The 27,546-nt window shown below is 43.8% G+C and overlaps 1 protein-coding gene across 6 annotated transcripts in view; it reads left to right on the forward strand.

Annotated features, from left to right (window-relative positions):
- The window catches only part of LOC121536473 (tensin-1-like), a 318,940-nt gene that overhangs the window by 229,130 nt on the left and 62,264 nt on the right, over positions 1 to 27,546 (forward strand). For all 6 annotated transcript variants that reach the window (XM_045206739.1, XM_045206740.1, XM_045206741.1 and 3 more), the window contains 10 exons: positions 3,614 to 3,785; positions 4,006 to 4,179; positions 4,577 to 4,641; positions 8,812 to 8,895; positions 9,748 to 9,860; positions 9,970 to 10,030; positions 13,690 to 13,765; positions 20,464 to 20,593; positions 20,736 to 20,801; positions 21,032 to 21,148. In XM_045206739.1, the coding sequence (XP_045062674.1) occupies positions 3,614 to 3,785; positions 4,006 to 4,179; positions 4,577 to 4,641; positions 8,812 to 8,895; positions 9,748 to 9,860; positions 9,970 to 10,030; positions 13,690 to 13,765; positions 20,464 to 20,593; positions 20,736 to 20,801; positions 21,032 to 21,148 (1,058 nt within the window). The remainder of the gene's footprint in view (positions 1 to 3,613; positions 3,786 to 4,005; positions 4,180 to 4,576; positions 4,642 to 8,811; positions 8,896 to 9,747; positions 9,861 to 9,969; positions 10,031 to 13,689; positions 13,766 to 20,463; positions 20,594 to 20,735; positions 20,802 to 21,031; positions 21,149 to 27,546) is intronic.

Raw genomic sequence — 27,546 nt, forward strand, 5'->3', positions numbered from 1 at the left:
TATAACATGCTAAATGGGACTTGCGTCATGAATTGGTTATCAGCGATAGAGGGGGATATGTTTCACCTGCTATGTTTGTTTAAATACGTAAATGCGATCAGTGCAGCTGCGTAATTGAGCTTGGAGAGATATGCGCTGGGCTGATAAAGTGACAGAAGGCTGTAGTTATGGCCCGTAGGTCTATGGCAGCGCTGATGAGAAGCAGATTGGCGCCCAGTGCGTGCTGGTGTCTGGCGGAGAACCAAACCTCAGTTCTATCAGTTGTATACCCTCTATGAGAGTAGTGAGGAGATAGGGAAGGGAGAGGGAGATAGGGAAGGGAGAGGGAGATAGGGAAGGGAGAGGGAGATAGGGAAGGGAGAGGGAGATAGGGAAGGGAGAGGGAGAGAGAGAGGGAGATAAGGACTGAAAGAAGGTAAGAGAAGAGACTGGATGAGGCACATAATAAGAGAAGGAGAGAGAGAAAAGAAGGAAGTGTATTGTTTTTTTGGCCGGTGTGGTTCCCAATCAGAGGCAGCTGTCGCTCGTTGTCTCTGATTGGGGACCATACTTAGGCAGCCTTTTGGCACTAGTTAGTTGTGGGATCTTGTTCCGTGTAAGGTATGTTTTGTGTTCTACCTTGGACATCACGTTTCGTTTGTTTATTGTTTTGTCAGTTGTTTATTCATTAAAATAAACATGTACGCATATCACGCTGCGCCTTGGTCTGACCCGTCTGTAAGCGATCGTGACAATAGTATTTACATTTACATTTCAGTCATTTAGCAAACACTCTTATCCAGAGCGACTTACAGTTAGTGAATACATATTTTTTTTATACTGGCCCCCCGTGGGAATCGAACCCACAACCCTGGCGTTGCAAACGCCATGCTCTATCAACTGAGCTACATCCCTGCCGGCCATTCCCTCCCCTACCCTGGACGACGCTGGGCCAATTGTGCGCCGCCCATGAGTCTCCCGGTCGCGGCCGGCTGCGACAGAGCCTGAATTCGAACCAGGATCTAGTGGCACCTTAGACCACTGCGCCACTCAGGAGTATGTAAAGTAAAGTGACACATACCTGCACATAATCATGGCGCAGATCCTTGACCCTGACACTGTTCCTCTCAAATGGCACCCTGTACAGCTGCTTCATTCTGAAGTTATGTTTCTGTAGGATGCGACTTAGTGTAGAAATGCTGACCCTGTTGATATTGTTGAATTCATTTCCATTTGCAATTATGCGTTGTTGCAACTCACAAAGTCGGATTGCATTATTTTCTCGCACCATTTCAATGATGGCAAGCTCTTGTTGTTGAGTGAAGAGCCGTTCCCTTCCACCTTGAGGAGGTCGTCCAACCATTTTGTAGAAAATGACACCACAAGATGTAATTGGTTGGGTTATTTTTCACATACTGTACTTTCAAACTGTACACAGTACTGCAACATCACAATGGTATTCCTTTACACATACAGTACTTCACAGCACTACCCATTTTTGTATAGTATAGTTAGTACAGTAATACTGTAATATGATACAGAATCGTGTGACACATACAGTAGATACAGTCTGGAGTAGAAACTTGAAGATATACCTGTTCTCCAGTCGGAATGTCCTTATTATCGATGCTACTGTGTAGCGACTGAGGTTAGGGTGGACTCTTTGCCCAGCCTCCCTCATGGACAGGCCATGATTTATCACATGGTCCACCAGAGTAGCCCTGATGTCATCTGATATACGTCTCCGCACTGGTCCTCGTCCTCTTCCACATCCGACTCCTCTCTCTCTTTGTCCTCCTCTTACTCTGACTCTCATTGCCTCCACGCTTGCAAAGTTCTAAAAAGGGCTTACCTGAGGCCTATTTCTAGTGCTAAGGCTCAGACTGATTGGTGTTCTGTGCAAGTGTTTTACATTTACGTCATTTAGCAGACGCTCTTATCCAGAGCGACTTACAGGAGCAATTAGGGTTAAGTGCCTTGCTTAAGGGCACATCGACAGATTTTTCACCTAGTCGGCTCGGGGATTAGAACCAGTGACCTTTCGGTTACTCGCACAACGCTCTTACCCACTAGGCTACCTGCCGCTCCGTTTTCAGGTGTGTATGTAAGTGCATACAATTGCCAGATGAGTTTTGCATTTTGAACAGAGTGTTTTTCCCAATGATAACGGGTGATTTCGTTTTTGAACAAAGTGTCTAATGTAAGAAAACGTGTGTAGTGTTTCGCAATAAGTGTGTTACAGAATTGCAAACAAAGTGCAAAGTTGACGTTGTGTTTAAGCTATGGTTACACTGTGTTTAAGGTATGCTACAAGGAGTTTAGGTATTGAGGCTTTGGTCTAAGCATTCGGTTTTAGTGTGTAAGCAATGGGCAAAAACGGTAACTTTCTCATAGCGCCAGATGTACTGCATGTTGGCACTGTAAAGCCAGTGTATTTCCCCGTTGCAGACACATGAGCAATATCCTCCAAGTCGGCGCTCCAGAGTTGACACGTGGGAAATATTCCTAGTAGACACTCTCCCTGAGTCATACGCTCTCCCAGTCTGTTTTAGACTCACTCCTGATTACGGTCCAGACACACCAGATTGTGAAAGGTCATGTGGTCTCTCTCTCTCTCTCTCTCTCTCTGCTCTGCCCCGACTTATTCCTATCAAGTCACCAAAATGTTTTGTTTGGTCTGTCGAGGCGTACACTCATATTTTCATCCATCTAATCAATCTCTCTCCACTCTCTTTTTGTCAGAGTGGATCCAAATGAAACGTGCAGTGTGGATTTAATGTCCTGAATGGTGTGTGTGTCTCTGTGTGTGTCTCTGTGTGTGTGTGGGTGTAATGTACTGAATGGTGTGTGTGTCTCTGTGTGTGTGTGGGTGTAATGTACTGAATGGTGTGTTTGTCTCTGTGTGTGTGTGTTTAATGTACTGAATGGTGTGTGTGTCTGTGTGTGTGTGTGTGTGTGTGTTTAATGTACTGAATGGTGTGTGTGTGTGTGTGTGTGTGTATGTGTGTGTGTGTGTGTGTGTGTGTGTGTGTGTGTGTGTGTGTGTGTGTGTGCGTGTTTAATGTACTGGACAGCAGCTGGAGTTTGGAAGCTACCGTGACCCCACATTAATTTAGTGGTATCCTGTCCTCAAGAAATGGGATTTAGCAAAGACTCTGGCCAGTATTCAGTCAGTTGCAGATAGTGGGTTTTACAGATAATGCTTTTGGAAGGTGCTGGATTCAATCACTTTACATCTGTCCTACCATGATATGGCATGGGGTCACTCTGATGTCTCTCTCTCTCTCTCTCTCTCTCTCTCTCTCTCTCTCTCTCTCTCTCTCTCTCTCTCTCTCTCTCTCTCTCTCTCTCTCTCTCTCTCTCTCTCTCTCTCTCTCTCTCTCTCTCTCTCTCTCTCTCTCTCTCTCTCGCTCTCTCTCCATTTCAAATTCAACATATGTTTTATTGGCATGAAAGGGACTATCCAGTGTTGCCAAAGCAATGCAATAAACTAAATAAAAGTAGTCAACTATCGTCAACATGTGATTGAAGATCTCCCTACCGTCCTCACTCTCACAATTTAATTATTTTAATTCACAAAGCTTTATTGTCATGGAAAGTGTAAAACGTTCCGTTTCCTCCCTCCGTCCTCCAGGAGTGTGAGTCTGCTGCAGGCTCTGGAAGAGAACTATGAGTTGGACCTGGTCTACATCACTGAGAGGATCATCTCAGTCTCCTTCCCCAGCTCTGTGGATGAGAACAGCTACTCCGCAAACCTCCGCGAGGTGGCTTCCATGCTGCGCTCCAAACACCAAGACAACTACCTGGTGAGGGCCACCCCACTGATCTAGGATCAGCTCACCCTACCAATTCGTAGGCTTTACCTTTAAGGGGGAAAACACAAAACTGACTGGAGATCAGTGTTATCCTGAAGTTGCCCCTGTAGACACTGATCTAGGATCAGCTTACCCTCTGGCGTTTTTTTCTCTCAGTAGAAAGAAATACAATAAAAAGGAAATATATGATTAAAACACGTTGCTCTTTCAGCTCTTCAACCTCAGCGAGAAACGCTGTGACATCAACCAACTCAACCCAAAGGTGTTGGACTTTGGCTGGCCCGACCACCACGCTCCTGCCCTGGATAAGATCTGCAGCATATGTAAGGCCATGGACACCTGGCTGAGTGCGGACAGTCACAATGTGGTGGTGATACACAACAAGGTGAGATACTGTGTGATACTGTACTGTGCTAACTAAAGTACTGTGGTCCTCTGTAGCTCAGCTGGTAGAGCACGGCGCTTGTAACGCCAGGGTAGTGGGTTCGATCCCCGGGGACCACCCATACGTAAAAATGTATGCACACATGACTGTAAGACGCTTTGGATAAAAGCGTCTGCTAAATGGCATATTATTATTAAAGCCATCTCAAGCATATTGAGAAACAATGCTGCTGTCATTTACCTACAGTATCAGACCCTTTGTACTGTTTATGCTGCTCAGAGACAGTAGACAGCATTCTCAGGCCATCCTTTCCTTCCTGATAGAAATCTTCTGATTGACCAATATGTGAAAGCAATACTTCCTGATTGGTAATCCTTGTTTGATGTTGTCTCTGCAGGGGAACCGAGGGCGAACAGGAGTGGTGGTGGCAGCATACATGCATTACAGCAACATATCAGCCAGGTAAACACATACATCATGACACTTAACAGCACAACACATGAGACAGACAGACAGACAGACAGACAGGGGGAGAAAGAGAAAGAGGGGAGTGAGAGAGAGAGAGAGAGAAGGTTGAGAGACTGGTGAGAGACAACAACAACAACAACAACAACAACAACAACAACAACACAATTAGACCCAACCAAATCATGAGAAAACAAAAAGAGAATTAATTGACACATTGGAAAGAACAAACAAAAAAACAGAGCAAACTAGAATGCTATTTGGCCCTAAACAGAGAGCAGAATACCTGACCACTGTGACGGACCCAAACTTAAGGAAAGCTTTGACTATGTACAGACTCAGTGAGCATAGCCTTGCTATTGAGAAAGGCCGCCGTAGGCAGACCTGGCTCTCAAGAGAAGACAGGCTATGTGCACACTGCCCACAAAATGAGGTGGAAACTGAGCTGCACTTCCTAACCTCCTGCCAAATGTATGACCCATATTAGAGTTACATATTTCCCTCAGATTACAGCGATCCACAAAGAATTTGAAAACAAACCCAATTTTGAGAAACTCCCTTATCTACTGGGTGAAATACCACAGTGTGCCGTCACAGCTGCAAGATTTGTGACCTGTTGCCACAAGAAAAGGGCAACCAGTGAAGAACAAACACCATTATAAATACAACCCATATTTATGTTTATTTATTTTCCCATTTGTACTTCAACTATTTGCACATTGTTACAACACTGTATATATACATAATATGACATTTGAAATTTCTTTATTCTTTTGAAACTTCTGAGTGTAATGTTTACTGTTAATATTTATTGTTTATTTCACTTTTGTTTACTATCTACTTCACTTGCTTTGGCAATGTTAACATACGTTTCCCATGCCAATAAAGCCCTTATATTGAATTGAATTGAATTGAATTGAGAGAGGAGGGAGAGGGAGAGAGAGGTGAGAGGGAGAAAGAGGGGAGTGAGAGAGAAGGGGGAGAGAGAGGAGAGTGAGAGGGAGGGAGAGAGAGAGAGAGAGAGAGAGAGAGAGAGAGAGAGAGAGAGAGAGAGAGAGAGAGAGAGAGAGAGAGAGAATCAAGTAAACTTTAGAACCGTAGAGAAGAGTAGGACAGTCAACAAATAAACAGATGAAGAGTCACAAGATTCATGTTATCCACTGATCATCAGATTGCCCCTCCCTACCCAACATGTGAAAACTGTGTATGGTACACAGTGTACCAGTGTTCAGGCTTTTTTTAAACAAAGCAGGCCCTAATTAAGTCAATGGCAGATAAAGCAAAACAACACTGTGAGTTCACTAAAAGGATAATGTCCACGAAGAGGAGCAGCTTTCGGGGTTTTCTTCGATCTGCCATAGGAGCCATTTGATGTATTGGGGCCATTGAATGTATTGGTGCCATTGGAAGTATTGGGGCCATTGGATGTATTGGTGCCATTGAATGTATTGGTGCTATTGGATGTATTTGTGCCATTGAATGTATTGGTGTCGTTGGATGTGTTGGGCCATTGGATGTATTGGGGCCATTGGAAGTATTGGGGCCATTGTAAGTGTTGGGTCATTGGATGTATTGGGCCATTGGATGTATTGGTGCCATTGGATGTATTGGGGCCATTGGATGTATTTGGCCATTGGATGTATTGGGGCCATTGGATGTATTGGTGCCATTGGATGTATTGGGGCCATTGGATGTATTGGGCCATTGGATGTATTGGGGCCATTGTAAGTGTTGGGTCATTGGATGTATTGGGCCATTGGATGTATTGGTGCCATTGGATGTATTGGGGCCATTGGATGTATTGGGCCATTGGATGTATTGGGCCATTGGATGTATTGGGGCCATTGTAAGTGTTGGGTCATTGGATGTATTGGTGCCATTGGATGTATTGGGGCCATTGGATGTATTGGGCCATTGGATGTATTGGGGCCATTGGATGTATTGGGCCATTGGATGTATTGGGCCATTGGATGTATTGGGGGGTCACAGTCTCTTTTAACAATAGCCTCAGTTTTTTAACATAGTCAAAATAGAGTCCTTTGAAGAGGTCTATATATTTGACTGAGCGCTGCGCCCACATAAAAAAATGCTATAGTATACTATGGTGTAAATACTGTAGTATAACTATATTTATATAAATATGTTTATATTTTTGCGGACTTTACTGTAGTATACTATAATATTCACTGGGGTGGCAGGTAGCCTAGCTGTTAAGAGCGTTGGGCCAGTAACCGAAAGGTCGCTGGTTCAATTCACCGAGCCGACTAGGTGAAAAATCTGTCGATGTGCCCTTGAGCAAGGCACTCAACCCTAATTGAATGCTGTCCCACTCCTCTTCAGTGCAAAGTTGCTGGATATTGGCAGGAACTGGAACATACTGTCGTACATGTTGATCCAGAGCATCCCAAACATGCTCAATGGGTGACATGTCTGGTGAGTATGCAGGCCATGGAAGAACTGGGAAATTTTCAGCTTCCAGGAATTGTGTACAGATCCTTGCGACATGGGGCCGTGCATTATCATGCTGAAACATGAGGTGATGGCGGCATGTGAATGGCACGACAATGGGCCTCAGGATCTCGTCACGGTATCTCTGTGTATTCAAATTGCCATAGATAAAATGCAATTGTGTTCTTTGTCCATAGCTTATGCTTGCCCATACCATAACCCCACCGCCACCATGGGGTACTATGTTCACAATGTTGACATCAGCAAACCGCTCGCCCACACAACACCCGACACGCCATCTGCCTGGTACAGTTGAAACCGGGATTCATCTGTGAAGAGCACACTTCTCCAGCATGCCAGTGGCGATCGAAGGTGAGCATTTGCCCACTGAATTCGGTTACGACGTCAAAATGCAGTCAGGTCAAGACCCTGGTGAGGACGACGAGCACGGAGATGAGCTTCCCTGAGACTGTTTCTGACAGCTTGTGCAGAAATTATTTGGTTGTGCAAACCCACAGTTTCATCAGCTGTCCGGGTGGCTTGTTTCAGACGATCCCGCAGGTGAAGAAGCCGGATGTGGAGGTCCTGGCTGGCGTGGTTACACGTTGTCTGTGGTTTTGAAGCCGGTTGGATGTACTGGCAAATTATCTAAAACGATGTTGGAGGCTGATTATGGTAGAGAAATGAACATTCAATTATCTGGCAACAGCTCTGGTGGACATTCCTGCCGTCAGCATGCCAATTACATGCTCCTTCAAATCTGTGACATTGTGTTGTCCCCAGCACAAGGTGCACTTGTGTAATGATCATGCTTTTTAATCAGCTTCTTCATATGCCACACCTGTCAGGTGGATGGATTGTCTTGGCAACAGAGAAATGCTCACTAACAGGGATGCAAACAAATTTGTTCACAAAATTTGAGAGAACATTTCTGGAATCTTCTATTTCAGCTTATAAAACATGGGAACAACAAAGATAAATAACACATTAACGAGTACACCAAATTACTTATTTGATATGTTACTTCCACTAGATAGCTTTCTGAAATACCACAGTGCTTTCACAGAGATTCAGCTGACCAAGTTCACAAGTTGTCCAAAAAAACGGTGACAAACAATACTATTCTTGTGATAGTAGAAAAGAAAGAAGAGTTAACCACTGATTTACATAAACAGGTTTGAACATATCTATTGTTTTTCTTATGTTCTGGTTGAGATGTTCCCCTCATTAAACAGTAGGCGTACTCTGGTAGTTGTGCCATGTAGACGGCAGGTGTTACTTCAATGTACTACAGTCATGTCCGCAAAACACTACTGTGAATACTATAGTTTACTACAGTCATGTCTGCAAAAACACTACAGAAAATACTATATTATACTACAGTCATGTCCGCAAAACACTACAGTGAATACTATATTATACTACAGTCATGTCTGCAAAAGCACTTCAGAAAATACTATATTATACTACAGTCATGTCCGCAAAACACTACAGTGAATACTATATTATACTACAGTCATGTCTGCAAAAGCACTTCAGAAAATACTATATTATACTACAGTCATGTCTGCAAAAACACTACAGAAAATACTATATTATACTACAGTCATGTCTGCAAAAACACTACAGTGAATACTATACAGTAAATCTGCAAAAACACTACAGTAAAATGTGGGCGAGGACAGGTTCTGACAAGATGTTTGTCTCTGTTGTGTTTAGTGCCGACCAGGCCCTGGACAGGTTCGCCATGAAGAGGTTCTATGAAGACAAAGTACTTCCTGTGGGTCAGCCATCTCAGAAGAGGTCAGTTTCCCTTCTACTTCCTCTTTAACCCCACTATCATTTCCTGTTTCATGTCTCTTTATGACTTTGACCCCAGAGTGAAGTGAGATACTCGACCAATAGAGTTGGATTCAGGTTCATCTTACTCTCCAAACCACTCTCTTTGTCTTTCTTTCAATTGGTTGACATTTTCTATAGCGGCGGCGGAGGCCTCCTTGTACTTTTGCATCCCAGTTTTATAGAGTTAAGGCAATGTCTGATTCATCCGTAGACTGAAAGTCATAAGTGAATAAACATGATGTCATCTTCTGCTGTTGTCTTTGCAAAGGTCATAAGTAGAGATATCATGTCCAGTTTACACCAGTGGCATGCCAATCCGTCTGGTGACAAAACATTAACATTCTGAATTTTTAATCCTGTTCGCTCTCTCCTGTTCGCTCTATCCTGTTCTCTCTCTCTCTCTCTCTCTCTCTCTCTCTCTCTCTCTCTCTCTCTCTCTCTCTCTCTCTCTCTCTCTCTCTATCCCCCTCTCTCCCCCTCTCTCTCTCCCCCCTCCCTCTCTCTCTCTCTCTCTCTCTCTCTCTCTCTCTCTCTCTCTCTATCTCTCTCTCTCTCTCTCTCTCTCTCTCTCTCTCTCTCTCTCTCTCTCTCTCTCTCTCTCTCTCTCTCTCTCTCTCTCTCTCTCTCTATCCCCCTCTCTCCCCTCTCTCTCTCTCTCTCTCTCTCTCTCTCTCTCTCTCTCTCTCTCTCTCTCTCTCTCTCTCTCTCTCTCTCTCTCTCTCTCTCTCTCTCTCTCTCTCTCTCTCTCTCTCTCTCTCTCTCTCTCTCTCTCTCTCTCTCCTGTCTCTCCTCTCTCTCCTGTCTCTCCTCCAGGTATGTACAGTACTTCAGCGGTCTTCTTTCTGGACATATCAAGATCAACAACAAACCCCTGTTCCTTCACCACGTCATCATGCACGGCATCCCCAACTTTGAGTCCAAAGGAGGTGAGAGTTGACGCGCACACACAAACACACGTGCATACACATGCACGCATGCACACTTAATACACACACACACCTTGTTTTTACTCAATGTTCTGTGACGGCTTTTCAGGTTGTCGCCCTTTCCTCAAGATCTACCAGGCCATGCAGCCAGTCTACACATCTGGGATCTAGTAAGCACACACACACACAGTCTTGCGGAGCTAACTTTGTGGGGACATACAATTCAGTCCCATTCAAAATCATATCCCTAACCCTAACCCAAAAACCTAAACCTAAACCTAACCCTAGCTCCTAACCCTAAATCTAACCCTATCTCCTAACCCTAAACCTAATTATAACCCTGATACTAATTCTAACCTTAACCCTAAACCCCCTAGAAATAGCATTTGACCTTGTGGGGACCAACAAAATGTCCCCAGTTGGTCAAATTTCTCTTGGTTTACTATTCTTGTGGTGACTTCTGGTCCCCACAATTATAGTTAAACACATCCACACACACACACACACACACACACACACACACACACACACACACACACACACACACACACACACACACACACACACACACACACACACACACACACACACACACACAGTCTCTAGTTCCCCAGTCTCTAGTTCCCCAGCCCCAGTCTCTAGTTCCCCAGCCCCAGTCTCTAGTTCCCCAGTCTCTAGTTCCCCAGTCTCTAGTTCCCCAGTCTCTAGTTCCCCAGTCTCTAGTTCCCCAGTCTCTAGTTCCCCAGTCTCTAGTTCCCCAGTCTCTAGTTCCCCAGTCTCTAGTTCCCCAGTCTCTAGTTCCCCAGTCTCTAGTTCCCCAGTCTCTAGTTCCTCAGTCTCTAGTTCCCCAGTCTCTAGTTCCCCAGTCTCTAGTTCCCCAGTCTCTAGTTCCCCAGTCTCTAGTTCCCCAGTCTCTAGTTCCCCAGTCTCTTGTGCCCCAGTCTCTAGTTCCCCAGTCTCTAGTTCCATATTCTCTAGTTCCCCAGTCTCTAGTTCCCCAGTCTCTAGTTCCCCAGTCTCTAGTTTCCCAGTCTCTAGTTCCCCAGTCTCTAGTTCCCCAGCCCCAGTCTCTAGTTCCCCAGCCCCAGTCTCTAGTTCCCCAGTCTCTAGTTCCCCAGTCTCTAGTTCCCCAGTCTCTAGTTCCCCAGTCTCTAGTTCCCCAGTCTCTAGTTCCCCAGTCTCTAGTTCCCCAGTCTCTAGTTCCCCAGTCTCTAGTTCCCCAGTCTCTAGTTCCCCAGTCTCTAGTTCCCCAGTCTCTAGTTCCCCAGTCTCCAGTCTCTAGTTCCCCAGTCTCTAGTTCCCCAGTCTCTAGTTCCCCAGTCTCTAGTTCCCCAGTCTCTAGTTCCCCAGTCTCTAGTTTCCCAGTCTCTAGTTCCCCAGTCTCTAGTTCCCCAGCCCCAGTCTCTAGTTCCCCAGCCCCAGTCTCTAGTTCCCCAGTCTCTAGTTCCCCAGTCTCTAGTTCCCCAGTCTCTAGTTCCCCAGTCTCTAGTTCCCCAGTCTCTAGTTCCCCAGTCTCTAGTTCCCCAGTCTCTAGTTCCCCAGTCTCTAGTTCCCCAGTCTCTAGTTCCCCAGTCTCTAGTTCCCCAGTCTCTAGTTCCCCAGTCTCTAGTTCCCCAGTCTCTAGTTCCCTAGTCTCTAGTTCCCCAGTCTCTAGTTCCTCAGTCTCTAGTTCCCCAGTCTCTAGTTCCCCAGTCTCTAGTTCCCCAGTCTCTAGTTCCCTAGTCTCTAGTTCCCCAGTCTCTAGTTCCTCAGTCTCTAGTTCCCCAGTCTCTAGTTCCTCAGTCTCTAGTTCCCCAGTCTCTAGTTCCCTAGTCTCTAGTTCCCCACTCGTTCCCCAGTCTCTAGTTCCTCAGTCTCTAGTTCCCCAGTCTCTAGTTCCCCAGTCTCTAGTTCCCCAGTCTCTAGTTCCCTAGTCTCTAGTTCCCCAGTCTCTAGTTCCCCAGTCTCTAGTTCCCCAGTCTCTAGTTCCCCAGTCTCTAGTTCCCCAGTCTCTAGTTCCCCAGTCTCTTGTGCCCCATTCTCTAGTTCCCCAGTCTCTAGTTCCCCAGTCTCTAGTTCCCCAGTCTCTAGTTCCCCAGTCTCTTGTGCCCCAGTCTCTAGTTCCCCAGTCTCTAGTTCCCTAGTCTCTAGTTCCCCAGTCTCTAGTTCCCCAGTCTCTAGTTCCCCAGTCTCTAGTTCCCCAGTCTCTAGTTCCCCAGTCTCTAGTTCCCCAGTCTCTAGTTTCCCAGTCTCTAGTTCCCCAGTCTCTAGTTCCCCAGTCTCTAGTTCCCCAGTCTCTAGTTTCCCAGTCTCTAGTTCCCCAGTCTCTAGTTCCCCAGTCTCTAGTTCCCCAGTCTTTTGTGCCCCATTCTCTCGTTCCCCTGCCCCAGGCTCTTGTTCCCCAGCCTCAGATGTTCCAGCCTGGTGTTACGATCAGTAGTAGTGTTATTAGTAACTGGAGGAGCCAGTGAAATAAGTAGACAGGGATGTGTGTGGACACCCCAGGGCCTTGCTGAAGGACCCCTACAGCTTCCCAGGCCCGGGCAGGTAGTGATTGATTATACAGCTTTAAGCAGTTGTTTGAGCACACAGGAGGGCATGCCCACAGATGGCAGGACAAATCATGGCACCCCAGGTGGTACCCATAACGTGGTCTCCTCCACTTTCCCTCCTTCCTTCCTTCCTTCCTTCCTTCCTTCCTTCCTTCCTTCCTTCCTTCCTTCCTTCCTTCCTTCCTTCCTTCCTTCCTTCCTTCCTTCCTTCCTTCCTTCCTTCCTTCCTTCCTTCCTTCCTTCCTTCCTTCCTTCCTTCCTTCCTTCCTTCCTTCCTTCCTTCCTTCCTTCCTTCCTTCCTTCCTCCCTCCCTCCCTCCCTTCCTTCCTTCCTTCCTTCCTTCCTTCCTTCCTTCCTTCCTTCCTTCCTTCCTTCCTTCCTTCCTTCCTACCTTCCTTCCTTCCGTCCTTCCTTGTCTATGCATTGCTAAAACTTTTATTTCCATGTATGTATGTATATTTATCTCACTGTCTTACCAATCAAGTCTCCATAGTATCCATATATCCATCTAAATCTTGTGTGTGTGTGTGTGTGCGCGCACTCATATGTGCATACCCAGTATGTGTGTACCTGTGTTTGTACTAAAGCTGTGTGTTTAATCACTAACCTGGATCTCTATATTCCCCAGGGTGCTCCGCTCCCCCCTCAAGGCTCCATCTCTCTCCCTCCCTCCGTCTCTCCCTCATCCCCCTCTCTGACATGCACTCTATTACCCAGTTTTCCTTTGGTCCCTGGCTCACATTGAGACATGCATGTAGGTACACATTACCCTCAGCCAGAGCATTGCCCTCAGCCAGAATATTACCCTCAGCCAGACCATTACCCTCAGCCAGAACATTATCATCAGCCAGACCATTACCCTCAGCCAGACCATTACCCTCAGCCAGAACATTACCTTCAGCCAGAACATTACCCTCAGCCAGAACATTACCCTCAACCAGAACATAGTGGTCAAGTGCACCATCTCACTGTCTTACCAATCAAGTCTTCATAATAGCTAATCATCTACTTCACTGATCATACGTCTAGCTAACCGGTGTGTGTAAAAGAGGTGTGCGTCTGTGTTTGGTGTCGGGTGGTGGTGCATTCAAAACAGTAACCCGTGCTCTCTCTGTGTGTGTGTGTGTGTGTTTACAGCGTGATGATATCAATGTGGTTTGATGTATAGCGGTGGTGTGTTCAAGCGAGTACAACATGTGTTGTGTTTCTGTGTTTGGTGTGGAGTGGTGATTTGTTTTGTGTGTTGGTTTATAGCGTGATGGTGTGGTGTGTTCACAATGCTCTGTGTGTGTTTCCAGTAATGTCCAGGGAGACAGCCAGACCAGTGTCTGCATCACCATTGAGCCTGGCCTGCTGCTGAAGGGGGACATTCTGGTAAGGACCACCAGCTCCTCCCTGAGTGACATGGAGAAGTATGGCATGTACTGTACATAGCCTTTGGGAGTGTGGAGTATAGTAAAGTATTATGCCCCCTCAAAATGAGGAGATAGTGGATTGACCTCTGTCGTTAAGAGGGAATGCAATTTAATTTAGCAACTTTTGAGTCCAAATACATTGTGTCCAAATACAGTATGTTTATCCTTAAGACTTTAATAGTCCCCATTAATAAAACAGCAGGGCAGTAAAAACTAGAGGACAGTTGGCATGTGCCCTATACCTCAGTTTAAGTACCCTCATTAGCACACGATATGCAGGCTATAAGCTAGCATGTCAGAATGACGTCCTCTTCAAGAGCATGCTGGACATATTAGAGTTTTTATTAGAGTTTTAAGACAAGAAGAAGACGAATACTTTATTGTCCATTCTCCACGGTCTTCAGCACGGACACAGAGACGTATAGCTTCAGCTGGCTAGTCTATCAGCCACTGATTGATTTGCGTGTACAATGGTGACATCATTTCTGCCAAGGCAATTTAAAAGCAGTTCTTACCCGAAGGCAATACCGTTTGGCCCCAAACAGACACTGTAGCAGCAGGCCTGTAGCTACATATGAAAACACTGAGGCCGGACCTCTCTCAAAAAAATATATAATAATGAAGAAAGATATATACAGTACCAGTCAAAAGTTTGGACACACCTACTCATTCCAGGGTTTTCCTTTATTTTTACTATTTTCTACATTGTAGAATAATAGTGAAGACATCAAACATAAAACAAATCAAATTACATTTTATGTTTGAGATTCTTCAAATAGCCACCCTTTGCCTTGATGACAGCTTTTTTTCAGAACTCAGTCAAGGACTCAACTTACTGTTGACAGTTAGAATAGGAATTTCGGTGCAATTTCAGAACTTGGTTGCAATAGTTTTCATCTTGTCATATGTCACTGACAGTTACTCAATTAGCCTCCCACTGTGCAAAAACTGGTTGAATGAACGTTGTTTTACGTCATTTCAACAACAACTAAATCAATGTGATGACGTTGAATGAATGTGGAAAACTGATTGGGTTTGCGTAAAGTCATCAACATAAGGGAATTTCATTATTATTATTTTTTTTATTCTAAATCCAATGACATGGTGAACTCGACCAAATGTAAATCCAAACTAGATGTTGAACTGATGTCTGTGCCCAGTGGGTCATGTCAGTTAAAAATGTTACGTTGGTAAATTAGCCTAGTTAGTCTAGCCAGCTATCTAAACTTGTAATAATCATGGACGAATTACCAACCGGGCACGCAGGGCACGTGCCCACGGGCCCTGACCTCCAGGGGACCCCCATTGATTTTGTTCGTCACTCTCACTCAGATATCATATTCACATGGCATAGGTCATGGCAAAATGTGTCGGATTTGCAGGAAATGTGCTTTTAAAATGGCAAAAATGTCTCCCCAATCCCATGACAAAATGTGTAGAATTACAGGAAAACTGTAAAACTGCAACAACAACAAACAAACAAAAAAGTTATGTAAAGCAAAACATATTTGTTTACCTTTTGTTGATAAAATACTTTTTCTGCCAACACATCCCTCTGTATGTATTGAATTCTAGTTTTTAATCCCGGTGCTGAGTTAATGTGTAGCGGCTAATTGCATAGCTAATAGGCTATGTGTTTGTAGACCCGACTGAATAAAGCTTGTTGCTTGTTTTAGCTGTTTTCCAAATAGCATTTTAGAGTTTTCTTTTAATTGTATAGAAATGCAGTGAATGAGCGTCAACTTCCCCCTCCCCCAATAATATAACATTGTCTTTAAAAACTGTTCCGCTCTACTTCTTGACTTTCATTTAGCTGTAGTCACAGGGGAGGATTTCAAGCATTTTGTTTTCTGTTTACAACATATAAACGCTGTCAACATGTTTTTTTTTTGCCTTTATAATCTAGCATATTTGATATTGAAGGACATTCTGAATCAGTTTGTCATTGTGTGTTTTTCTTCTGCTTTTCCTCAAACTAGGCTAGCATTGTACCCCCCCCACCCCCCCCCCTCCCCACCCCCCCCCCCCAGAACCCCAGTGGGAGGAATACATAACCCATGAAGCCACACACCAGCCGCAGGCCATTTGACCCAGTTTCCTCTCATTCCTCATCTAGAGTTGTTTGTTTTGCTTCTGTCTCTGCAAATAAAATCCTGCTCTTTTTTTAGTTCCTTCAACCCAATGGCTTAATCCCAGCTGAGGAAGGCTGGTCCATGGAAGTGAACCATTTCCGTCATGTGCTGAGGACATTTAACCAGACTGAACGCTGTGCTCATCATTGTTTCACTTCACCAAGGTTGAGCGCAGCGTTCAGCTTGGTTTAACCAGTCTAGACCTGTGTGACGTTTACACCAAAGCAACATATTATGCCATAGCGAACAGAGGCTGTCTGCAGCCAACAATGTCTGAAAATAAGTTAATGAATCATTGACATGCGTTAGGGCATGCAACGGAAAGGGTTTTTAAATGTTTTGCAACTGAAAATGGGTGTTTCTGATTAGACTAGCCCTGCTGTTTCCATTTGCTGCCTAATGAACCTGACCCATATCCTATCAGGGTTATGGAGCTAAATGAACCTGACCCATATCCTATCAGGGTTATTTTGAGGCTAAATGAACCTGACCCATATCCTATCAGGGTTATTATGAGGCTAAATGAACCTGACCCATATCTTCTCAGGGTTATTATGAGGCTAAATGAACCTGACCCATATCCTATCAGGGTTATTTTGAGGCTAAATGAACCTGACCCATATCCTATCAGGGTTATTATGAGGCTAAATTAACATGATCCATATCCTATCAGGGTTATTATGAGGCTAAATGAACCTGACCCATATCCTATCAGGGTTATTTTGAGGCTAAATGAACCTGACCCATATCCTATCAGGGTTATTATGAGGGCTAAATGAACCTGACCCATATCTTCTCAGGGTTATTATGAGGCTAAATGAACCTGACCCATATCCTCTCAGGGTTATTATGAGGCTAAATGAACCTGACCCATATCCTATCAGGGTTATTATGAGGCTAAATGAACCTGACCCATATCCTATCAGGGTTATTATGAGGCTAAATGAACCTGACCCATATCCTATCAGGGTTATTATGAGGCTAAATTAACATGACCCATATCTTCTCAGGGTTATTATGAGGCTAAATGAACCTGACCCATATCCTATCAGGGTTATTATGAGGCTAAATGAACCTGACCCATATCTTCTCAGGGTTATTATGAGGCTAAATGAACCTGACCCATATCCTATCAGGGTTATTTTGAGGCTAAATGAACCTGACCCATATCCTATCAGGGTTATTATGAGGCTAAATTAACATGACCCATATCCTATCAGGGTTATTATGAGGCTAAATGAACCTGACCCATATCCTATCAGGGTTATTTTGAGGCTAAATGAACCTGACCCATATCCTATCAGGGTTATTATGAGGCTAAATGAACCTGACCCATATCCTATCAGGGTTATTATGAGGCTAAATGAACCTGACCCATATCTTCTCAGGGTTATTATGAGGCTAAATGAACCTGACCCATATCTTCTCAGGGTTATTATGAGGCTAAATGAACCTGACCCATATCCTATCAGGGTTATTATGAGGCTAAATGAACCTGACCCATATCCTATCAGGGTTATTATGAGGCTAAATGAACCTGACCCATATCCTATCAGGGTTATTATGAGGCTAAATTAACATGACCCATATCTTCTCAGGGTTATTATGAGGCTAAATGAACCTGACCCATATCCTATCAGGGTTATTATGAGGCTAAAAGAACCTGACCCATATCCTATCAGGGTTATTATGAGGCTAAATTAACATGACCCATATCCTATCAGGGTTATTATGAGGCTAAATGAACCTGACCCATATCCTATCAGGGTTATTATGAGGCTAAATGAACCTGACCCATATCCTATCAGGGTTATTATAAGGCTAAATGAACCTGACCCATATCCTATCAGGGTTATTATGAGGCTAAATTAACATGACCCATATCTTCTCAGGGTTATTATGAGGCTAAATGAACCTGACCCATATCCTATCAGGGTTATTATGAGGCTAAATTAACATGATCCATATCCTATCAGGGTTATTATGAGGCTAAATGAACCTGACCCATATCCTATCAGGGTTATTTTGAGGCTAAATGAACCTGACCCATATCCTATCAGGGTTATTATGAGGCTAAATGAACCTGACCCATATCTTCTCAGGGTTATTATGAGGCTAAATGAACCTGACCCATATCTTCTCAGGGTTATTATGAGGCTAAATGAACCTGACCCATATCCTATCAGGGTTATTATGAGGCTAAATGAACCTGACCCATATCCTATCAGGGTTATTATGAGGCTAAATGAACCTGACCCATATCCTATCAGGGTTATTATGAGGCTAAATTAACATGACCCATATCTTCTCAGGGTTATTATGAGGCTAAATGAACCTGACCCATATCCTATCAGGGTTATTATGAGGCTAAATGAACCTGACCCATATCTTCTCAGGGTTATTATGAGGCTAAATGAACCTGACCCATATCCTATCAGGGTTATTTTGAGGCTAAATGAACCTGACCCATATCCTATCAGGGTTATTATGAGGCTAAATTAACATGACCCATATCCTATCAGGGTTATTATGAGGCTAAATGAACCTGACCCATATCCTATCAGGGTTATTTTGAGGCTAAATGAACCTGACCCATATCCTATCAGGGTTATTATGAGGCTAAATGAACCTGACCCATATCCTATCAGGGTTATTATGAGGCTAAATGAACCTGACCCATATCTTCTCAGGGTTATTATGAGGCTAAATGAACCTGACCCATATCTTCTCAGGGTTATTATGAGGCTAAATGAACCTGACCCATATCCTATCAGGGTTATTATGAGGCTAAATGAACCTGACCCATATCCTATCAGGGTTATTATGAGGCTAAATGAACCTGACCCATATCCTATCAGGGTTATTATGAGGCTAAATTAACATGACCCATATCTTCTCAGGGTTATTATGAGGCTAAATGAACCTGACCCATATCCTATCAGGGTTATTATGAGGCTAAAAGAACCTGACCCATATCCTATCAGGGTTATTATGAGGCTAAATTAACATGACCCATATCCTATCAGGGTTATTATGAGGCTAAATGAACCTGACCCATATCCTATCAGGGTTATTATGAGGCTAAATGAACCTGACCCATATCCTATCAGGGTTATTATAAGGCTAAATGAACCTGACCCATATCCTATCAGGGTTATTATGAGGCTAAATTAACATGACCCATATCTTCTCAGGGTTATTATGAGGCTAAATGAACCTGACCCATATCCTATCAGGGTTATTATGAGGCTAAATTAACATGACCCATATCCTATCAGGGTTATTATGAGGCTAAATGAACCTGACCCATATCCTATCAGGGTTATTATGAGGCTAAATGAACCTGACCCATATCCTATCCTGGTTATTATGAGGCTAAATTAACCTGACCCATATCCTATCAGGGTTATTATGAGGCTAAATTAACCTGACCCATATCCTATCAGGGTTATTATGAGGCTAAATGAACCTGACCCATATCCTATCAGGGTTATTATGAGGCTAAATGAACCTGACCCATATCCTATCAGGGTTATTATGAGGCTAAATGAACCTGACCCATATCCTATCAGGGTTATTATGAGGCTAAATTAGTCCAGTCCAGTGGAGGTGTTCTTCAGGCATATACACCCTGAAAGTTGCTCAGTACATTCACTCCAGTTCCCTAGTTCCCCAGTTCTCCAGTTCCCAAGTTCCCCAGTTCTCCAGTTCCCTAGTTCCCCAGTTCTCCAGTTCCCTAGTTCCCTAGTTCCCCAGTTCTCCAGTTCCCTAGTTCCCCAGTTCCCTAGTTCCCCAGTTCTCCAGTTCCCTAGTTCCACAGTTCCCCAGTTCCCTAGTTCCCCAGTTCAGCCATAGTTTGTGTGCAGTGTGTCATTTGGGCTAAATATTCCTTGAGTACCTGTAAATGTGAGATCCTTGTAAAAGATCTGGCCAACCCCTAGCCAGGGTGAAGCACAGTGGGGGATCGAGTGAAGAGTTTCCTTTGTAGTGTTTGGGTTTACAAGGCTTTACATGGCTCTTGTGTGAATAGCAATGGTCTGGATAATACTGTTCTTGTTTGGGAAGGCAGGCCATACATTTACAGAGCTTTATATTAAAACAAAACTGTTTTCTCTAGCACACTGACAAATGCCCTGAAACAGGATTGTACTGTGAATCAAGCTGCAATGTTATCAGCTGGTATTTCACAGTGACACTGTACTGTATGTCAGATCTGGATCAAAAACATATGTCTGTGCTTGATTTAGTTTGCCCAGTACAATGGAACAAATGGAATAGTCTCTAAATGGCAAAACTCCAAGCTAAATCAATTCCACCTTCAAATGCTTTCACACGTTTTCAGTTGTCCTAGTGATCTGAACACTGTGAAAGTAACAAAGTCAATGAAGGTTTCCGAGGTAAACTTTGTGACTTGAGAAACGTGAAATCTATGAAAGCCCTGACATTGTCTCTTTTTGGGATTCAGTGTCCCAGAAACCAGAAACAAACTCTTTAAAGACGGGATCTATCTTCCTGTCCTCTGCAGCTGAAGTGTTACCACAAGCGCTTCCGAAGCCCACAGCGGGATGTGATATTCCGGGTGCAGTTCCATACATGCGCTGTGCACGACTTGGGACTCGTCTTTGGGAAGAATGAGCTCGATGAGACCTTCAAGGGTAAAGAAGATATTCCTAAATGTCCAAAAAAACGTACATTTCCAGCATAATGCATACAATATCTGTCAAACCTATTTTCCAATCTCCCGTCATTGTTTTAAACATGGACACATTTTATTCTCTTCTCTCATCCTCAAACCAGATGACAGATTCCCAGATTTTGGAAAGGTGGAGTTTGTCTTTTCTTTTGGGCCAGAAAAAATCAATGGTAAGCATACCTACTCCTCTTGTTGGCAGCCATTTTCTCCAAGCAAATGAAAGCTCATTCAGAAACAGAAATGTGTTTAAGATGACAGACACTACCTCCTATTGTATGGGTATGGCTTTGGCCCATGGTAAAGTGCTGTATGTTTTGGTAATTCTTCGACAGAAACAAGTCACCTGAAGTAAGACATTTGACATCTTCTTTGACCCCTCTGTATGTGTTTTCTTCCCCAGGGATGGACCACTTGGAGAATGGGCCCACTGTCTCAGTGGACTACAATACCCAAGATGCTCTAATCCGCTGGGACTCCTATGAGAACCTCAATCAGCATTGTGAGGACACTATGGATGGTGAGTACTGCCACTTGGCATGCGTACAGGAGGACTCCCTTTTCCCTGATGTACACTAAGTTTGCATGCTGTGGTTGTGGTTGTCATGGCTTCAAACACCTCTCAACCAATCATATTGCGTGGCCGGAACTATCTGTTGTACAAATTGAGAGATCTTCACACAGACGTTTTGGTTTTTTGGTCATACATTGTTGTTGATGGTCTTGCACATATTGTTTACAGTAAGGACACACACACACACACACACACACACACACACACACACACCACTCCCCTTGTAAAGACTAAGTCAGGAGGTGTTAATGACTCTTAATGCCCCCACACTCCATGGTACCTCCTGCTAAAATGACCAGGAGGGTCATTCAGAAGTTAACCTAGAATGTATGGCCAGGACGGTCATTGGCCACACACAAGCCAACTCCACTATAATCTCAAGTATCTCTACATACAGAGAGAGAGAGAGAGAGAGAGAGAAAAAATTCAGAACGTTAATGTTTTGTCACCAGACGGATTGGCATGCCACTGGTGTAAACTGGACATGAAATCTCTACTTATGACCTTTGCAAAGACAACAACAGAAGATGACATCATGTTTATTCACTTATGACTTTCAGTCTACGGATGAATCAGACATTGCCTTAACTCTATAAAACTGGGATGCAAAAGTACAAGGAGGCCTCCGTCGCCGCTTGTGTCATGAAGCCATGTATTAAGTAATAGCCTTCCGTAGAATTCAAGTCGAATCTGTGAATTCCACAATTGAAATAGAAATCCCCCTCTAACCCTGAGGTGTATGTTTAGGTGACAGTTGTGTGAGATGTAGATTCCACACCTGTTGGTAAAGAAAGACTAACATTCTGTTCTACCTAGTGGATAAGATACAGTCTTTATAATTTCTACTCCTTGGCATTGATTAGATACACTATTTCTCTTTTCTTCTTTCAGTATATTTATTTTCTTTATTACATCGTTTTTTCTTCATTTAAATGAGAAAGATATAACGACTTACCTTGAACTTAACGATATCGGTGACATAAGTGGTGCACTCCAAAACATGCTTTACTTTGTGCTATTGTCAGAATGACAGGGGACACGCTAAGGCATGGCATGTCTAGGATGGCATCTTCACTTTCATTACACTCCTCTGGTGTATGTGGTGGACTATGAAACAACAGGAGCACACACACACACACACATACACACACACAAATACATACACACATACACACATATACACACACAAATACACACACACACACACAAATACATACACACACACACATACACACACAAATACATACACACACAAATACATACACACACACATACACACACACATATACACACACAAATACATACACACACACACATACACACACACACACACACACACACACACACACAAATACATACACACACACACACACATACACACACAAATACATACACACACACACACATACACACACAAATACATACACACACATACACACACACACACACACACACACACACACACACACACACACACAAATACATACACACACACACACATACACACACAAATACATACACACACACACACAACATTCACATTCCGGGGTCTAGCCACAGGCTCGGACAAAACATTCCCGATATTCGTGATTCTGGAGCGATGGTCACTCTGACCAAAATAAAGAGCTGCAACCTGTGGGTGTTGTTGTTATTGTGTTCCTTCAGCAGACTTCAAAATAGTCTCTCACACTGTCTATTTGAAGGCTGAATTAGTGATGCTCCAATCGCTTGGTACGAATACCTATATACAGTGAGGGAAAAAAGTATTTGATTCCCTGCTGATTTTGTACGTTTGCCCACTGACAAAGACATGATCAGTCTATCATTTTAATGGTAGGTTTATTTGAACAGTGAGAGACAGAATAACAACAAAAAAATCCAGAAAAATTCATGTCAAAAATGTTATAAATTGATTTGCATTTTAATGAGGGAAATAAGTATTTGACCCCTTTGCAAAACATGACTTAGTACTTGATGGCAAAACCCTTGTTGGCAATCACAGAGGTCAGATGTTTCTTGTAGTTGGCCACCAGGTTTGCACACGTCTCAGGAGGGATTTTGTTCCACTCCTCTTTGCAGATCTTCTCAAAGTCATTAAGGTTTTGAGGCTGACGTTTGGCAACTCGAACCTTCAGCTCCCTCCACAGATTTTCTATGGGATTAAGGTCTGGAGACTGGCTAGGCCACTCCAGGACCTTAATGTGCTTCTTCTTGAGCCACTCCTTTTTTGCCTTGGCTGTGTGTTTTGGGTCATTGTCATGCTGGAATACCCATACACGACCCATTTTCAATGCCCTGGCTGAGGGAAGGAGGTTCTCATCCAAGATTTGACGGTACATGGCCCCGTCCATTGTCCCTTTGATGTGGTGAAGTTGTCCTGTCCCCTTAGCAGAAAAACACCCCCAAAGCATAATGTTTCCACCTCCATGTTTGACGGTGGGGATGGTGTTCTTGGTGTCATAGGCAGCATTCCTCCTCCTCCAAACACGGCGAGTTGAGTTGATGCCAAAGAGCTCGATTTTGGTCTCATCTGACCACAACACTTTCACCCAGTTCTCCTCTGAATCATTCAGATGTTAATTGGCAAACTTCAGACGTCCCTGTATATGTGCTTTCTTGAGCTGGGGGACCTTGCGGGCGCTGCAGGATTTCAGTCCTTCACGGCGTAGTGTGTTAGCAATTGTTTTCTTGGTGACTATGGTCCCAGCTTCCTTGAGATCATTGACAAGATCGTCCCGTGTAGTTCTGGGCTGATTCCTCACCGTTCTCATGATCATTGCAACTCCACGAGGTGAGATCTTGCATGGAGCCCCAGGCCGAGGGAGATCGACAGGTCTTTTGTGTTTCTTCCATTTGCGAATAATCGCACCAACTGTTGTCACCTTCTCACCAAGCTGCTTGGCGATGGTCTTGTAGCCCATTCCAGCCTTGTGTAGGTCTACAATCTTGTCCCTGACATCCTTGGAGAGCTCTTTGGTCTTGGCCATGGTGGAGAGTTTGGAATCTGATTGATTCAGTGCTTCTGTGGACAGTTGTCTTTTATACTTTAAGAGTGTGCTCCTAATCTCAGCTCGTTACCTGTATAAAAGACACCTGGGAGCCAGAAATCTTTCTGATTGAGAGGGGGTCAAATAATTATTTGCCTCAATAAAATGCAAATCAATTTATAACATTTTTTACATGCGTTTTTCTGGATTTTTTTGTTGTTATTCTGTCTCTCACTGTTCAAATAAACCTACCATTAAAATTATAGATTGATCATTTATTTGTCAGTGGGCAAACTTATAAAATCAGCAGGGGATCAAATACTTTTTTCCCTCACTGTATGTCAATCAATCAATTAATCAATTAATCAATCATGTTTGAGTTTAATATTTTGAGTCGTTTGTCTCTGAATGATTTATTTAGAAATAACACCTGTCACAGTATTACTGCTGATTCATATGAAATCATGCACTCTTAGAAAAAAGGGTTATTCAGCTGTCCCCATAGGATAACCTTTTTTTCCGAGGTAGAACCCTTTTTGGTTCCAGATAGAACCCTTTTGGGTTCCATGTAGAGCCCTCTGTGGAAGGGGTTCTACACGGAACCCAAAAAGGTTCTTCCTGGAACCAAAAAGGGTTCTTCAAAGGGTTCTCGTATGGGGACAGCTGAAGAACCCTTTTAGATTCTAGATAGCACCTTTTTTTTCTAAGAGTGTATGGAATATAAATAAACACGTGACATATGGCTATCTATAGTGTTCTTTTTTTAAACATGTGATTATGATTTCTGATCCAAGATAACTCATCCTAGCTCTGAAATTAGTTTCTGTTCAAATCTCTGGGCCTTTCTGGTAGCATTCCTGCATGTTTACCCAGGTTGCTTTTCTTGGTCCTCTGGATAGGTGGAAGGGCAGAGGTCATGCCCATGACTATATATTTTTCACTCAGGTCATAAAATGTCCATCCCCTCACACCGTCACACCCATCTACAGCTTTAAGTATGTGTAGCAAAAATAGCAGAGGGGTCGATCTCTCCTCTTGCATCGTGTGTGTGTGTGTGTGTGTGTGTGTGCGCACACGTGCTTGCGTGTGTGCATGTTGTGTGCGTGCATGCGTGCGTGCCAAATTTGATCCATTCTGAGGCTGTAAAACATCAAATCTCTCTTGCCCATTGTGCACCCAAGCCCGTGACTTCACTCTGCCAACACTGCAATATGGATGTACAGCTAAGACATTGAAAATGAGCTCATTGACATTCTGTGATTGTGAAAAGTGATTGTGGGACTAGTTTGCAGGCAAACAAGCCTCATTTCGGAGTGTTTGTGGTAATGGCACAAAAAGTCTATGGGTTCCAGGAAACTCTGGTGTTTTGCATTTCCACTGTAATTAAGTGTGTTCTCTCCTAGCTGCAGCCTCGTTAGTCTACACTGAGAAGGCAATTAGCTCATCCAACTCAATGGGGTTAGGAGCAGACAGGAACACATAGAAGATTTATGTGTTTACTAGCACAGTTGGGATCAAAATATTTAGTGGGAGTACTTAGCAAGCAGTTTGGCTAAATTGAAGTTGTTTTCCTATGGTAAAGGCTTGTCACAACCTAGCCACATAGAGGTCAATAAACAGAAAGGGCTTTCCAAACGGAGTCAACAAATCATATAAAGGTTCAATCAAATCAAATAAAAAACTAATAATGTCCACCGACTGACTGACTGACGGACATAGTCTCCTTCACCTTGACTAAGGCTGCGTTCAATAGAGCACAGCGATGTGGATCGTTTAGATAGAAATACAGTATATTGAGTAGAACAGACATGTCTCTGTAAGGCAGCATGTCCGCTCTATTTGTGGCATTTCTATCTACCGCTCTATTTGTGGCATTTCTATCTAAACGTGACCCTGAGCTTCAGCCAACAGGCAAGCAGCTGCTCCTCCGATGGCTAGAAGGTCACACCCAAGCACCTTTTATTTTTGACTACTTGAGTACCATCACCTCTTCTAAAATACTGGCTCTGAAATACAAACCTCCGTATGGTCAAATGAAAGCAATTCCATTACTCTTCGAGCACTGCGATCAATGTTACCCTGTGAAACTCAACTCATAACAGTCCCACTACGAGCTAAGCTAAATGTCTCATAGCCTTCACTGACTAGCCTGTAGCTAGGGGTTAAGGTGAGGCAAATGTCTTAGCCAACATAAACAAGAGATCACATTACTAATTTGAGTCTCAACGTCGAACTAATATCTATTCCCCTTATCAACAGATGAATCTAAGTCCACCCTTTCAGTCATTACATTTACATTTTAGTCATTTAGCAGACGCTCTTATCCAGAGCGACTTACAGTTAGTGAGTGCATACATTATTTGTTTTATTTTTCATACTGGCCCCCCGTGTGAATCAAACCCACAACCCTGGCGTTGCAAACGCCATGCTCTACCAACTGAGCTACATCCCTGCCGGCCATTCCCTCCCCTACCCTGGACGAATTGTGTGCCGCCCCATGGGTCTCCCGGTCGCGGCCGGCTACGACAGAGCCTGGATTCGAACCAGGATCTCTAGTGGCACAGCTAGCACTGCGATGCAGTGCCTTAGACCACTGTGCCACTCGGGAGGAGTGTTTCTTATGATCTCATAATCTTAATGTGAGAGGTAGTTTGAGAAGGAGGTGCTAGTTAGAGATGGGCGAGATAGATGGAGCCAAGAGGTGTCATTTTAGGATGCAGCAAGGGGTCTTCAAACAGGCCTGAGTCTTGTTTACTATCCAACTGTCAATACAACTACCGTATTTGGCTGTTGCACTACCCACAACATTTCTAGAATAGTTGGGTGTGCGATTTAGGTTTCTGTGTGTGTGTCCAATTCCAACGCAATCTTCTCTGTCACCAAACACACACAGTCTCACACTCCTGTGCACTCCTGTGCAGCCGTTTGTGTTGTGTGTCACAACAGGGGGAGTGACAGAGCATGCAGAGTGTGTGTGTGTGTGTGTGTGATCTTGCTAAGTGCTGACAGATAAACAGGCACTGAGCTGCTGGGAGTTGGTTAGTTGTGTTACTCTCTCTTCTATTGACATCCTGATTGGTCGACACTGGTCTTCTTCTACTGGATCAGAAGGCTGAACAGTTGACTGTAGAGACAAACTGTACAAACAACAACAACAACAACAACAACAAGTGAGTAGTGCACCGCGTTCTGCAAATGCTGAGATTTGTACTTCTTCTTTGACATGGGGGACCGTTGTCCTCACAGACTTTTGAATTACTTATTGACATCAGACATTTTATGATCACTGACTACTTGGTGATTTTCTGTACTAGTGAGTTGGATGTTCAGGAGGCTGTGTACGTTACCGTGTGTCTT

The sequence above is a fragment of the Coregonus clupeaformis genome, chromosome 23 (genome assembly GCF_020615455.1).
Source record: "Coregonus clupeaformis isolate EN_2021a chromosome 23, ASM2061545v1, whole genome shotgun sequence".
Lineage (NCBI taxonomy): Eukaryota > Metazoa > Chordata > Actinopteri > Salmoniformes > Salmonidae > Coregonus > Coregonus clupeaformis.